This window comes from Protomyctophum parallelum, assembly GCF_964188405.1.
Source record: "Protomyctophum parallelum genome assembly, chromosome: 4".
Lineage (NCBI taxonomy): Eukaryota > Metazoa > Chordata > Actinopteri > Myctophiformes > Myctophidae > Protomyctophum > Protomyctophum parallelum.
In genome coordinates, this window is record NC_139700.1 from 52,753,635 (window position 1) to 52,768,171 (window position 14,537).

General features: G+C 43.7%; 1 protein-coding gene across 1 annotated transcript in view; it reads right to left on the reverse strand.

Moving 5' to 3' along the window:
• The window catches only part of mon2 (MON2 homolog, regulator of endosome-to-Golgi trafficking), a 100,849-nt gene that overhangs the window by 72,153 nt on the left and 14,159 nt on the right, over window positions 1-14,537 (reverse strand). Inside the window, exons 2-3 of the mRNA XM_083762877.1 lie at window positions 4,049-4,112; window positions 4-131 (exon numbers count right to left, since the gene is read on the reverse strand). Coding sequence (XP_083619003.1) covers window positions 4-131; window positions 4,049-4,112 — 192 coding nt within the window. The remainder of the gene's footprint in view (window positions 1-3; window positions 132-4,048; window positions 4,113-14,537) is intronic.

A 14,537-nucleotide genomic window follows, 5' to 3' on the forward strand; every position in this document is an offset into this window, starting at 1 on the left:
CACCTCGGACACCACCTCGTGGGACATGAGTCTCTGGATGGCAGCCAGACACAGCTGGGTGATCTTGGGCTCCTTGGTTCCACATCCCATCAGGAAGGGCTGGACCACCTCCGAGCTGTTCTCCTTCAGAGCTGGAGGAACACCGCAGAGCAGAGGTGATTAGACCATTAGAAGACGACTGGAACGCACCTGTGTCACTTTAGCTTTAAAACACTTTTAACTAGAGAACTAGTAAACCCCGCAGAGCTGGGGTTTAACATAGAGCGTTTGGTAGCACGTTTTCAAATTAAAAAAATGCGTTAGTAGAGCGTTCTTCCGGGTCCTTCAAAACGGAGTCTCGCGTAGCCGTACAACTATCCCACAATCTCCGAATGCTATATAGAGTCTGGAACTATAGCCCCATGAGCTGAGTAAGGAATGCTATATAGAGTCTGGAACTATAGCCCCATGAGCTGAGTAAGGAATGCTATATAGAGTCTGGAACTATAGCCCCATGAGCTGAGTAAGGAATGCTATATAGAGTCTGGAACTATAGCCCCATGAGCTGAGTAAGGAATGCTATATAGAGTCTGGAACTATAGCCTCCATGAGCTGAGTAAGGAATGCTATATCTGGAACTATAGCCTCCATGAGCTGAGTAAGGAATGCTATATAGAGTCTGGAACTATAGCCCCATGAGCTGAGTAAGGAATGCTATATAGAGTCTGGAACTATAGCCTCCATGAGCTGAGTAAGGAATGCTATATAGAGTCTGGACCTATAGCCCCATGAGCTGAGTAAGGAATGCTATATAGAGTCTGGAACTATAGCCCCATGAGCTGAGTAAGGAATGCTATATAGAGTCTGGAACTATAGCCCCCCATGAGCTGAGTGAGGAAGCTGCCATTTCCGTTCACGTTAAAATATATTTTAAAATATATTTACATTTTATTTTTGTATTTTATTTTCTGCTAAGCAACAAGCTATATATATATGCTTAGATGTTTTCTATTTATATTAGGATAAATTTGCGCGACTGTAAAGACGAAACGGACGTGGGGAGGAGGCTCCACTTTCTGTATGATGAAGCGTTTGGAAATTACGAGAGGCAACAGTCTGGTATTGCGAGACTATTCAAAACGCCACTGAGCAACTTGAATGAAAAGCGGGGCTATCGCTCCTCATCCTTTAACTCTACGCTGTAACCTGCTTTGTTGCGTCCAGACAGAGCACCTCGCCTTGTGATTCCCTGTGGGAGATTTTAGAGGATACATATTCCGTTGCCTTTTCCGCCCCTGTGAGGTTATGCACCTGTGTTGATATGTTCTGTTGCCTTTCGATTAATAAGAAAAGTTCCTGTGAAACTTCCCTTGGGTCTCTCTCTCTCTCTCTCTCTCTCTCTCTCTCTGCATAAACTTGGGTCCACTACTTTCCTAGTTGGTCGTGACTGGGCCCTAGTTCTTTATTAGACAAGAAAGGTTATTTGAATTGTGTTTTCCCTTCATCATATTCTTATAAATTATATTCTGAAATGATGTTGTGAACATGGATAATTTTTTTTTTTTTTTTAACGTGTCTCAGAGACTGAGAAATGAGAATGTCTGATGAGGAAACTAATGGAGCAGTGCTTGTTTAGCAAAGTCATTTATAACTTCATTACAAATATGGAAGAATAACGTCTAATCATACCTGCACCACACACACACACACACACACACCTGAAACCTCAGCAGACACCATGCAACACATCAGCAGCTATCAGCATGTACGAACATTGCAATTTCCCTTTTTAATTGTGAAAATACCGGTATAGAGGGTATGCACATGCATAAAGTGAATGGCAGGACGGGTGGCAAATCAAGTGGCAAAGTGAGTGACAAAATGTTGTTTAACCGATTCTGACCCAGTGATGTAACTAGGGTGCGTTTTGCGTCCCAAAACGCACTTTATAGTTTTGGGCCGCAATAGACTAACAACCTCTGCGTCCATGGGATGCGTGTACATGCTGAGTACAGTAATAATAATCCCTGGAAAAGAAAAATAAATCGCGGGGGGAAAAAAGAGGTAAAACAATAAATAATCTACGGACACGATCATTTTGCACGGCCGCATGCGACCTCATCCTACATTATAAATGATAAAATCCACGTAGGAATCGTTGTAGAACCACTAGTTTCTAACAACAACACAGTCTGACGGGCGCCGCCATCTTGCTCAGAGCGCAGCCTGGAGACCAGAGCCATTTAGAGAGAGAGAGTGACGACACACCGTTCAGTGACTCATGAAGATCCGTGAATAAACAGTGAACGGAGTTGTCACAACTCTCTCATCTACACGGCGCTGCCTCCGACAGAAAGACAGGGGAACATTTTTGAGCATGACAAACGAGTAGACCCGATTGAATGGGAAACACACATTGTGTAACAAACGCCGACACTGTTGTATGTTGTGCGTTGTGGACCGGTGCCACCACAGATTAACATGCCCCCCCCCCCCCACCCCCCCAAAAAAGAAGTGCCAAAGCCAACTGCAAGGCAACAGAAGATATTAGCAACCCTATTTTCTAAATCTAACATCATCATCATCTGCTAATGATGATGATGTGCACAGCCTACCTCCTCCATGACTGCTTCTACTTAATCTCCAGGTTAGTTTTGTAGCATTCATTTTTATTTTGTATGTATTATGTAATGTGTAATGAAAACAACATAATATTTTATTAACAGTTAAAACTGAAATATGTATGTAGTATAAATGTAGAGCTTTTTTTTTCAATTCTAATTTATTTTGCTAGCTTTAGTTATAATAATTCTTTCTTCTTCGTTTTCTACATGATTACCACATTATAACCATATAAAATGAAATGGGAGTTAAATGCTGCAATTTGTAAAAATGGCAAAATATGACTATTAAACGTTGCTGAAGTGGGACTCATCAAATGTCCCTGGGACTCATCTAAAAGACCACCCCTGTATCCCGGGACTCATTACGTTGAAAACCTATTTACATCACTGCTGACCTGAGATCAGATTCTAAAAATGTCTTCTACATCCTGACAGTTTTCTGAAAAAGCTATGTTTCTATTCAGATTCAGATTCAGATACCTTTATTTGCCATTGTGTAAAACACATAGGAATTTGCTTTGACATTTGACATGTGTGCATTTCTTTTTCCTTTTCACATATAACGAAAAAAACAACAACACAAATGTGTCAGTCGTTCTTCGATTTTTCAAAAATAGCAGACCTACAAGCTCATAGCGCGCCACTCGGTGGCGCGCTATGAGCTTGTAGATCTGCTATTTTTCAATAGCTAAAGCATAACGTAACACCAAAAGGGGTTCCTGCCCAAAATGGGTTAAAGTCAGTCAAAGACTTTTCTGTGTGGATGTATGGGGGCTGTCGAGGCCAGAAAGTAGTTTTTTGCCACTCAGTAGGCGTTCCCGCATAACTTCCGGGTATGATGATGATGATGTCACGCGCATACCCTCTATTTGCAAATCTTGGAATATAATCTTCTTCTGTGGGGTCTTTTCAAGGAAATCAGCACTAGTGCCCACAGCCCATCACTCACTCACTCACTCACTAGTGCCCAGGGCCCATCACTCACTAGTGCCCACAGCCCATCACTCACTCACTCACTCACTAGTGCCCACAGCCCATCACTCACTAGTGCCCACAGCCCATCACTCACTCACTCACTCACTAGTGCCCACAGCCCATCACTCAGCCCATCACTCACTCACTCACTCACTCACTCACTCACTAGTGCCCACAGCCCATCACTCACTCATTCACTCACTAGTGCCCACAGCCCATCACTCACTCACTAGTGCCCACAGCCCATCACTCACTCACTAGTGCCCACAGCCCATCACTCACTCACTAGTGCCCACAGCCCATCACTCACTCACTCACTCACTAGTGCCCACAGCCCATCACTCACTCACTAGTGCCCACAGCCCATCACTCACTCACTCACTAGTGCCCACAGCCCATCACTCACTCACTAGTGCCCACAGCCCATCACTCACTCACTCACTAGTGCCCACAGCCCATCACTCACTCACCTGCTAATATGTCACTGCTCCTCGCCGCGATGGTCTTAACCTTCACTATGCCCGACTCTGCAGCCTGGGGGCGAGAGAGAGAGAGAGAGAGAGAGAGAGAGAGAGAGAGAGTCATTGTTAAAGGTATATTCAGTGATTTCACTCAAAAAACCTTAGGTTTCGTTTTTGGCTGTGGGACCCAGCCTTTCGTCCAATCAGGATAGAGAGAGTCAAAAACGAAACCTAAGGTTTTTTGACCCCCAGGGGTTAACTGGGGACAGGGAGGAACTCCTTATATGGTCAGCACACTCTATAGTAGGGAGGATTATCACAACAAAACAAAAAAATAAGTGTTATTTGAATTAAGTGAAATCACTGAATATACCTTTAACCCATTCTGACCGGGCACCCATTTTGGTGTCAGCATCATGTTATGCTTTAGCTATTGAAAAATAGCAGATCTACAAGCTCATATCGCGTCACCGAGTGGCGCGATACGAGCTTGTAGGTCTGCTATTTTTGAAAAATCGAAGAGCGACTGACATTTTTAGAATCTGATCTCAGGTCAGAATGGGTTCATCAGACCAGTGTGTGTCCGGCGGAAACCTCGTATGAATCTGATCTCAGGTCAGAATGGGTTAATCAGACCAGTGTGTGTCCAGTGGAAACCTCGTATGAATCTGATCTCAGGTCAGAATGGGTTAAAGCACCCCCACCATCGGAGTTGGAACCGGAGACCCAATTGGGTCTCCATTGACCCCGCTGAGCGCTGTTCAGAGGTTCTGAGCCGCTGCCAAATGGCATTTCCCAATATATAATGTATTGACAAATCAATGTTAATGTAACTCTGAGAGTGTACCAAGGGAACCGGTCCATTTGTACCCTCTCAGAGTTACAGACCCATTTACAGGGTCCATTTGGTTCCCATTTTGGGGCGGGAACCCCTTTTTGGTGTTAGCATTATGTTATGCTTTAGCTCTTGAAAAATAGCAGATCTACAAGCTCATAGAGCGCCACCGAGCTTGTAGATCTGCTATTTTTCAATAGCTAGAGTATAACATAAATGCTTAAAACACCAAAAGGGATTCCCGTCCTGAATGGGGTCACCACTTAAACAAAAACAATATATATACTGTATATATAATATATATACCGGTATATATATAAATAAACTGGACCCAAGTTAGGTCTTGTACTTGTACTCCCCCCCCCCCCTCCCCCCCATCTACACCAAAACTGTTCGCCGTGAAAGAGCAGATCTACAAGCTCACAAGGCGGTGCTTTGTGAGAGGCTGGTACTGTATTATCTATCTGATCATGTTACCGCCCAGCCCAGAATGTTATGGATGCTGGCGTTCGAGGGGTTAAAGTTAATCTTCCACAAAATGCAAGTCTACAGCTTTCTCCTTTGTTCCTCGCATGGAGCCAAATGAAAGGGGAAGCACACACACACACACACACACACACACACACAGTCACACAGTCACACACACACACACACACAGTACACACGGAAACTCTGCTGTGTCAACATTACATGTTCCCAGGGGGAGATATTAATACAGCCAATAGAATGAGGAACAATCACACCCCGTGTGAAGTGAGGGGCGCTTTACCAACCCTTTAATATCATCTTACATCATGGCGATATCATAACATAACATGCATATGCCCATTTGCTCAGTGACAGACCAAAACTGTTCATTGTCAATGGCGTATTTAATGTTTGTCTAGGAGAGACAAACATTAGACCTGTATATAGGAGGGGCTAGTGCGTGTGTGTGTGTGTGTGCGTGTACACACACACACACACACACACACACACACACATACACAGTGAGTAGACAGGTTTCTGAACTGTCCACAGCCCTCCTCTGAGACACAGAGTGAGTAGACAGGTTTCTGAACTGTCCACAGCCCTCCTCTGAGACACAGAGTGAGCAGACAGGTTTCTGAACTGTCCACAGCCCCTCCTCTGAAACACAGAGTGCGTAGACAGGTTTCTGAACTGTCCACAGCCCTCCTCTGAGACACAGAGTGAGTAGACAGGTTTCTGAACTGTCCACAGCCCCTCCTCTGAGACACAGAGTGCGTTGACAGGTTTCTGAACTGTCCACAGCCCCTCCTCTGAAACACAGAGTGCGTAGACAGGTTTCTGAACTGTCCACAGCCCTCCTCTGAGACACAGAGTGAGTAGACAGGTTTCTGAACTGTCCACAGCCCCTCCTCTGAGACACAGAGTGAGTAGACAGGTTTCTGAACTGTCAACATCCCTCCTCTGAGACACAGAGTGAGTAGACAGGTTTCTGAACTGTACACAGCCCCTCCTCTGAGACACAGAGTGAGTAGACAGGTTTCTGAACTGTCCACAGCCCTCCTCTGAGACACAGAGTGAGTAGACAGGTTTCTGAACTGTCCACAGCCCTCCTGAGACACAGAGTGCGTAGACAGGTTTCTGAACTGTCCACAGCCCCTCCTCTGAGACACAGAGTGAGTGGACAGGTTTCTTAACTGTCCACAGCCCATCCTCTGAGACACAGAGTGAGTAGACAGGTTTCTGAACTGTCCACAGCCCCTCCTCTGAAACACAGAGTGCGTAGACAGGTTTCTGAACTGTCCACAGCCCCTCCTCTGAGACACAGAGTGAGTAGACAGGTTTCTGAACTGTCCACAGCCCCTCCTCTGAGACACAGAGTGAGTAGACAGGTTTCTGAACTGTCCACAGCCCCTCCTCTGAGACACAGAGTGAGTAGACAGGTTTCTGAACTGTCCACAGCCCCTCCTCTGATACAGAGTGCGTAGACAGGTTTCTGAACTGTCCACAGCCCCTCCTCTGATACAGAGTGCGTAGACAGGTTTCTGAACAGTCCACAGCCCCTCCTCTGAGACACAGAGTGAGTAGACAGGTTTCTGAACTGTCCACAGCCCCTCCTCTGAGACACAGAGTGAGTAGACAGGTTTCTGAACTGTCCACAGCCCTCCTCTGAGACACAGAGTGAGTAGACAGGTTTCTGAACTGTCCACAGCCCTCCTCTGAGACACAGAGTGAGTTGACAGGTTTCTGAACTGTCCACGGAAAATAAGTGTAGTGGTCAGAAACCCAAAGGGACTGCTTTTGGAGATTTGCCAAAGTGAGTAGATGAAATAAGCTGATGATGGACTGCAGGGTAATAATGAGGACAATAAGCTGATGGACTGTAGAATGGTCATAATGAGGACAATAAGCTGATGGACTGTAGAATGGTCATAATGAGGACAATAAGCTGATGGACTGTAGAATGGTCATAATGAGGACAATAAGCTGATGGACTGTAGAAAGGTAATGAGGACAATAAGCTGATGGACTGTAGAATGGTCATAATGAGGACAATAAGCTGATGGACTGTAGAATGGTCATAATGAGGACAATAAGCTGATGGACTGTAGAATGGTCATAATGAGGACAATAAGCTGATGGACTGTAGAATGGTCATAATGAGGACAATAAGCTGATGGACTGTAGAATGGTCATAATGAGGACAATAAGCTGATGGACTGTAGAATGGTCATAATGAGGACAATAAGCTGATGGACTGTAGAATGGTCATAATGAGGACAATAAGCTGATGGACTGTAGAATGGTAATAATGAGGACAATAAGCTGATGGACTGTAGAATGGTCATGAGGACAATAAGCTGATGGACTGTAGAATGGTCATAATGAGGACATTAAGCTGATGGACTGTAGAATGGTCATAATGAGGACAATAAGCTGATGGACTGTAGAATGGTCATAATGAGGACAATAAGCTGATGGACTGTAGAATGGTAATAATGAGGACAATAAGCTGATGGACTGTAGAATGGTCATAATGAGGACAATAAGCTGATGGACTGTAGAATGGTCATAATGAGGACAATAAGCTGATGGACTGTAGAATGGTCATAATGAGGACAATAAGCTGATGGACTGTAGAATGGTCATAATGAGGACAATAAGCTGATGGACTGTAGAATGGTCATAATGAGGACAATAAGCTGATGGACTGTAGAATGGTCATAATGAGGACAATAAGCTGATGGACTGTAGAATGGTCATAATGAGGACAATAAGCTGATGGACTGTAGAATGGTCATAATGAGGACAATAAGCTGATGGACTGTAGAATGGTCATAATGAGGACAATAAGCTGATGGACTGTAGAATGGTCATAATGAGGACAATAAGCTGATGGACTGTAGAATGGTCATAATGAGGACAATAAGCTGATGGACTGTAGAATGGTCATAATGAGGACAATAAGCTGATGGACTGTAGAATGGTCATAATGAGGACAATAAGCTGATGGACTGTAGAATGGTCATAATGAGGACAATAAGCTGATGGACTGTAGAATGGTCATAATGAGGACAATAAGCTGATGGACTGTAGAATGGTCATAATGAGGACAATAAACTGATGGACTGTAGAATGGTCATAATGAGGTCAATAAGCTGATGGACTGTAGAATGGTCATAATGAGGACAATAAGCTGATGGACTGTAGAATGGTCATAATGAGGACAATAAGCTGATGGACTGTAGAATGGTCACAATGAGGACAATAAACTGATGGACTGTAGAATGGTCATAATGAGGACAATAAGCTGATGGACTGTAGAATGGTCATAATGAGGACAATAAGCTGATGGACTGTAGAATGGTCATAATGAGGACAATAAGCTGATGGACTGTAGAATGGTCATAATGAGGACAATAAGCTGATGGACTGTAGAATGGTCATAATGAGGACAATAAACTGATGGACTGTAGAATGGTCATAATGAGGACAATAAGCTGATGGACTGTAGAATGGTCATAATGAGGACAATAAGCTGATGGACTGTAGAATGGTCATAATGAGGACAATAAGCTGATGGACTGTAGAATGGTCATAATGAGGACAATAAGCTGATGGACTGTAGAATGGTCATAATGAGGACAATAAGCTGATGGACTGTAGAATGGTCACAATGAGGACAATAAGCTGATGGACTGTAGAATGGTCATAATGAGGACAATAAGCTGATGGACTGTAGAATGGTCATAATGAGGACAATAAGCTGATGGACTGTAGAATGGTCATAATGAGGACAATAAGCTGATGGACTGTAGAATGGTCATAATGAGGACAATAAGCTGATGGACTGTAGAATGGTCATAATGAGGACAATAAGCTGATGGACTGTAGAATGGTCATAATGAGGACAATAAGCTGATGGACTGTAGAATGGTCATAATGTGGACAATAAGCTGATGGACTGTAGAATGGTCATAATGAGGACAATAAGCTGATGGACTGTAGAATGGTCATAATGAGGACAATAAGCTGATGGACTGTAGAATGGTCATAATGAGGACAATAAGCTGATGGACTGTAGAATGGTAATAATGAGGACAATAAGCTGATGGACTGTAGAATGGTCATAATGAGGACAATAAGCTGATGGACTGTAGAATGGTCATAATGAGGACAATAAGCTGATGGACTGTAGAATGGTCATAATGAGGACAATAAGCTGATGGACTGTAGAATGGTCATAATGAGGACAATAAGCTGATGGACTGTAGAATGGTCATAATGAGGACAATAAACTGATGGACTGTAGAATGGTCATAATGAGGACAATAAGCTGATGGACTGTAGAATGGTCATAATGAGGACAATAAGCTGATGGACTGTAGAATGGTCATAATGAGGACAATAAGCTGATGGACTGTAGAATGGTCATAATGAGGACAATAAGCTGATGGACTGTAGAATGGTCATAATGAGGACAATAAGCTGATAGACTGTAGAATGGTCATAATGAGGACAATAAGCTGATGGACTGTAGAATGGTCATAATGAGGACAATAAGCTGATGGACTGTAGAATGGTCATAATGACAATAAGCTGATAGACTGTAGAATGGTCATAATGAGGACAATAAGCTGATGGACTGTAGAATGGTCATAATGAGGACAATAAGCTGATGGACTGTAGAATGGTCATAATGAGGACAATAAGCTGATGGACTGTAGAATGGTCATAATGAGGACAATAAGCTGATGGACTGTAGAATGGTCATAATGAGGACAATAAGCTGATGGACTGTAGAATGGTCATAATGACAATAAGCTGATAGACTGTAGAATGGTCATAATGAGGACAATAAGCTGATGGACTGTAGAATGGTCATAATGAGGACAATAAGCTGATGGACTGTAGAATGGTCATAATGAGGACAATAAGCTGATGGACTGTAGAATGGTCATAATGAGGACAATAAGCTGATAGACTGTAGAATGGTCATAATGAGGACAATAAGCTGATGGACTGTAGAATGGTCATAATGAGGACAATAAGCTGATGGACTGTAGAATGGTCATAATGACAATAAGCTGATAGACTGTAGAATGGTCATAATGAGGACAATAAGCTGATGGACTGTAGAATGGTCATAATGAGGACAATAAGCTGATGGACTGTAGAATGGTCATAATGACTCATTATGACCATTCTACAGTCTATCAGCTTATTGTCCTCATTATTAATGAGGACAATAAGCTGATGGACTGTAGAATGGTCATAATGAGGACAATAAGCTGATAGACTGTAGAATGGTCATAATGAGGACAATAAGCTGATGGACTGTAGAATGGTCATAATGAGGACAATAAGCTGATGGACTGTAGAATGGTCATAATGAGGACAATAAGCTGATGGACTGTAGAATGGTCATAATGAGGACAATAAGCTGATGGACTGTAGAATGGTCATAATGAGGACAATAAGCTGATAGACTGTAGAATGGTCATAATGAGGACAATAAGCTGATGGACTGTAGAATGGTCATAATGAGGACAATAAACTGATGGACTGTAGAATGGTCATAATGAGGACAATAAGCTGATGGACTGTAGAATGGTCATAATGAGGACAATAAGCTGATGGACTGTAGAATGATAATAATGAGGACAATAAGCTGATGGACTGTAGAATGGTCATAATGAGGACAATGGAAATGAAGTCATGTCTCGCCGGCTGTGTGTCTGCACCACTATCTATGCTGCCGCTAATGAGGTCTGATAGCGCTACAGCTAATTATGATGAGAGCAAGAGACTATGTGTGTGTGTGTGTGTGTGTGTGTGTGTGTGTGTGTGTGTGTGTGTGTGTGTGTGGGTGTATGTGTGTGTGTGTGTGTGTGTGTGTGTGTGTGTGTGTGTGTGTGTGTGTGTGTGTCTGTGTGTGCGTGCGCGGAGGGTGTCTAAGGAGAAGAGCTCCACTCACTCTGTCCTTAGCAGACCTTACTTTAGAGTCTCACTCTCTGTTAGGGGTTTTTTAGATTTTTTTTTCTGGTTACAGTTACAGGAGTTTCCACTACATGGTGTTTGTGATATGAAATGTAAGCTCATCCGAATCACAGTAAACATCATGTCATTTTCAACTTACTGTAGTATAGTCACTTTAGTTGGCTGGAGCAGATTGTGATGAAATCCTATGTATTGAATCGAGAATAATTTTGAATAGAAGAATCGTTTTAACCCATTCTGACCTGAGATCAGATTCATAACGAGGTTTCCACTGGACACACACTGGTCTGATTAACCCATTCTGACCTGAGATCAGATTTTAAAAAATGTCAGTCGTTCTTCGATAAAAAAAAAAATAGCAGACCTACAAGCTCGTATCGCGCCACTCGGTGGCGCGATATGAGCTTGTAGATCTGCTATTTTTCAATAGCTAAAGCATAGCATGATGCCGACACCAAAATGGGTTCCCGTATAGAATGGGTTAAATCTGGAAATAAAACACTTTTCAAAAAATAAAAAAATTTGATTGAAAATCGAGTTGAATCGAAATAAAAACGATTCTGAATTGAATCTGTATTATTATTATTATTATTATGTATTACCGGGACCTCAGAAGAAAAGGACATTCCCTTTAATCCCTTCACATTCAAGCGTCCCAATAATAATGGCCCAATTCTGATCTATTCAAAAGTAGCAAAAATAAGCAGATCTACAAGTACAAGGTCAAAGAAACGCAGTGGCTTCGCGACACGTTCCGAGAGCTTGCAGATCTGATACTTTTGATCCTTTCGTAGGCAGTAGTATCATCAAGTAGGGCAGGGGTTTTCAACTGATTATGAACCACGCTGACTAATAATAAACCTGGGGACCACCACCCTGACTAAGAATCAACCACTGTTGAGTTGGGTGAGGGGATATTAAAATTAATATAAATTAAATCAAGCCCTTAAACAGTCAGTAATTTAACTGGCATATGCTATAGTCGTCCAGAGCTATTCCTTTCCCATGGTTGCCTTTACTCTGTTCTCTTAACCTTCCATATTAAACTCATAGATAGCAGACACATGCGATTGCATGATTATAATGGGCACATTTGACATTTCCTAATAGACTCAACCAGTCAATCCGGTTCACTTTCCCTTGAAATTCAAACTCCCTTTCTGTGGAAGGTCACTTAATGAACTAGTTAGTTTCCCAACTAGTGGTCGATAAAAAACATACTAAATGCATGGCCAGGGACCACATGCAATACCTTCACGGACCACCAGTGGCCCACGGACCACCTGTTGAAAACCCATGAAGTAGGGCATGAAAATATGGAGATACGAGGTTTCAGCCCAACAACAACAACAACAACGAGATATACATGTATGAAGAGACTTGACTCCAAGCCACCGCAGCACAGGGGGGGTACGTTACGTACAGTATGAGTCCATGTGTTCTACTTCTAATTAAAAGTAGATAATTTGGCAGGCAAGCGTTTCCTTTGCCCTGCGTTGAGTGAAACCATGTGTGTCCCCCTCTGTCTCTCCTCTAACTAAACACTGATTTATACTGTATACATAAACTGTACATAGTTGCATTCGGGGGGCCGGGGGGGGGGCGTCACACCCAGAACACAGCAGACCCACAACAAGCTCACACAACGCAACGCATAAACATCGCATCACACTATGCTGCTGGAAAATGAAGACGAACGTCCAATTACAGTACTATGTATTACCTAGTAGGTAAACAACATATTTCCCTAGTATAGGCTGACATTCCAAGGGTGAGAAAACAGCTATTTATGTACTACGTACTATGTACCTACTTTCCTTCTGTAAATTGCTGTTCGAGACCGTTTTAGCCAATACACAGGAACATGGAGCATCGCAATTGACCTCATATAACCCAATGTCATGTGTGTGTGTGTGTGTGTGTGTCTGCGTGCGTGCGTGTGTGCGTGCGTGCGTGCGTGCGTCAGCATTGTTGCACATTGTGGTGCAGGGTGGAATGTCATTGGCCTGGTCTGGTGATGATGTCATCATGTTGCATTGGGGAGCCAGTTCTCGGTCGCCCCAGTGGGTCTGCCTCACTTCCTGTCACTCTGTCATGTCATTTCCCTCGCTCTCAGTTATGCTTCTCAAACTTTTTCATGTCAAGGACCCCCGCCTTGTCAAGGACCCCCGCCTTGTCAAGGACCCCCGCCTTGTCAAGGACCCCCTTGTCAAGGACCCCCTTGTCAAGGACCCCCTTGTCAAGGACCCCCTTGTCAAGGACCCCCTTGTCAAGGACCCCCTTGTCAAGGACCCCCCTTGTCAAGGACCCCCTTGTCAAGGACCCCCTTGTCAAGGACCCCCTTGTCAAGGACCCCCTTGTCAAGGACCCCCTTGTCAAGGACCCCCTTGTCAAGGACCCCCTGGTCAAGGACCCCCTTGTCAAGGACCCCCTTGTCAAGGACCCCCTTGTCAAGGACCCCCTTGTCAAGGACCCCCTGGTCAAGGACCCCCTGGTCAAGGACCCCCTTGTCAAGGACCCCCTTGTCAAGGACCCCCTGGTCAAGGACCCCCTTGTCAAGGACCCCCTTGTCAAGGACCCCCTTGTCAAGGACCCCCCTTGTCAAGGACCCCCTGGTCAAGGACCCCCTTGTCAAGGACCCCCTTGTCAAGGACCCCCTTGTCAAGGACCCCCTTGTCAAGGACCCCCTTGTCAAGGACCCCCTTGTCAAGGACCCCCTTGTCAAGGACCCCCTTGTCAAGGACCCCCTTGTCAAGGACCCCCTTGTCAAGGACCCATTCCCATGTGAAAAAGCATGGTGCCAGGGAGGGACTACTATAGCCTGATTCGCTGCATTCTGTGATTTGTTAGTTTTTTGTCACTTTGTCGCTACTCGACAAAAAACTAATCACGGAATGCAGCGAATCAGGCGGGAAACCAGGCTATGGAGGGAGACCGCCACACCACATTTGTGTTGTTAAAACCATTTAGGCCTGACGTAGAAATAAAATAAAATAAAATGTTCGCTCTGAAGAAAGAATATATAGATTTGTGCCGCATTTTTACGATTTTTCAAAAAGAATAGCAGATCTACAAGCTTGTAGATCTGCTAAAACCATTTGCAATGATTGTTTTTTTGCAATTTGCATGATTTGCAATGATTGTCAAGATCTTTTTTATTTAAATAGCAGCCGTCTATTTCAATATCAAGGAAGG